Here is a 1,326-nt window from a genome sequence, read left to right as displayed (position 1 = left end):
TTCGTATTTTACAATATAATATTCATATATTCAATTATTATAATATACAAATTAAACAATTAAATCACAACATTAATTGTTTTGAAAAACAATCTTGAAAGAGTATTAAATGTTTCAAAAAAAGTCAAATTAAGGGTAATTTAGATATTTCATAACAAAAAAGTGACATTTTTGTATAAATTGTATGCACATCAAAATTTTTTATGCATTTTCAAAAAAAAGTGACATTTTTATAAATTCCCCTTAAAAAATTTGGGAGGAAATGGGGAGAGGAGGAAGTAGGGTTTGATTTTGGGAAAATTTGGTAGTGGAAGTGAGAGAAACGTTACTTTTCATTTCGAATTTTCCAGAATTTGGTAGTGCTGCTACATCGTAATGTAAGCCACCTTTGTCAATCCATTTTGCACGTGTAGTGTAAGTGTTTTCTTCGTCGCAGGGTCCAACAACTTCTGATAAGGCCCACATTTTTAGCAGTCCACGTGCGAGGCGTGGCTATATGACTGGTCAACCTTTTGAAAACAACAATTAATAAAAATTAATGGAAATTACATTAAACTAGCGAGAAAGTAGAAACATACAAAAGCGGGAAACTTCGAACCATAAAGCCGGTAACCATACCAATTACCAAATCCTAGGGTTGAATCCTGTGCACACATATACACATCACCTCTTCATTTTAATTACATTTTCCTTAGAAGATCAGATTCCCAATGGAAGAGGTTAGGGCTACTACTGCTTGGGTCGCCTTTCATTCCTCTCATGTCACCGTTGATTCCTCAGGTTTCTTTCACGTTAAGTCGCGTTTTTGTGATTTTTCGTGATTTTTGAAGTCACAATGTGCTTGTGGATTTGAATATGTAGTTCATATTCTTGTGTTTTTGTTAAGTTTGTTCTATTGTAAATTTGTTTGTGTGATTTTGATTACTAGAAAAATGGACGTAATTGGGGCTGTATGTTAGGTATTGAGAAAGTGGCGGAAACGTTGAAAGATTCGATTCCAAAGGTGGAGTGGGATTTTGAAGGGATTCACTATTTTGACAATGGCCCCCTGTCTGTCCAGTATTTGTTTGTGTTGGATGCACTAAATTTTTGTTTCTGGCCAGGTAATAATAACTTAATTTATTCAGTTTATACTTATTAATTCGGTTTGAATTGGACTTCGTACTTGTTTGTATTATTCAGGAGTCTTTTGTTGGTTTTCTTGCCGTATTTATAATATTGAGTATGCTGCAAGATGCCCTTTTAAGTGTCAAGCCGAATTAAGGTTAATTTATCTTCCTTATTTTTTCTTTTGGTCGTTGTCCCAAATCTTCACCTCCTGGTTCT

General features: G+C 33.9%; 1 protein-coding gene across 1 annotated transcript in view; it reads left to right on the top strand.

The window, feature by feature from the left end:
• The first annotated feature begins 556 nt into the window (after positions 1-556).
• Positions 557-1,326, top strand: part of LOC111397029 (queuosine salvage protein-like) — a 6,164-nt gene continuing 5,394 nt past the window's right edge. Inside the window, exons 1-2 of the mRNA XM_023023692.1 lie at positions 557-780; positions 960-1,103. Coding sequence (XP_022879460.1) covers positions 711-780; positions 960-1,103 — 214 coding nt within the window. The 5' untranslated portion in view covers positions 557-710. The remainder of the gene's footprint in view (positions 781-959; positions 1,104-1,326) is intronic.

This window comes from Olea europaea, chromosome 7 (genome assembly GCF_002742605.1).
Source record: "Olea europaea var. sylvestris chromosome 7, O_europaea_v1, whole genome shotgun sequence".
Classification (NCBI taxonomy): domain Eukaryota; kingdom Viridiplantae; phylum Streptophyta; class Magnoliopsida; order Lamiales; family Oleaceae; genus Olea; species Olea europaea.
Note: the sequence above shows the minus strand (reverse complement) of the source record. Positions and strands in the feature narration are given on the sequence as shown.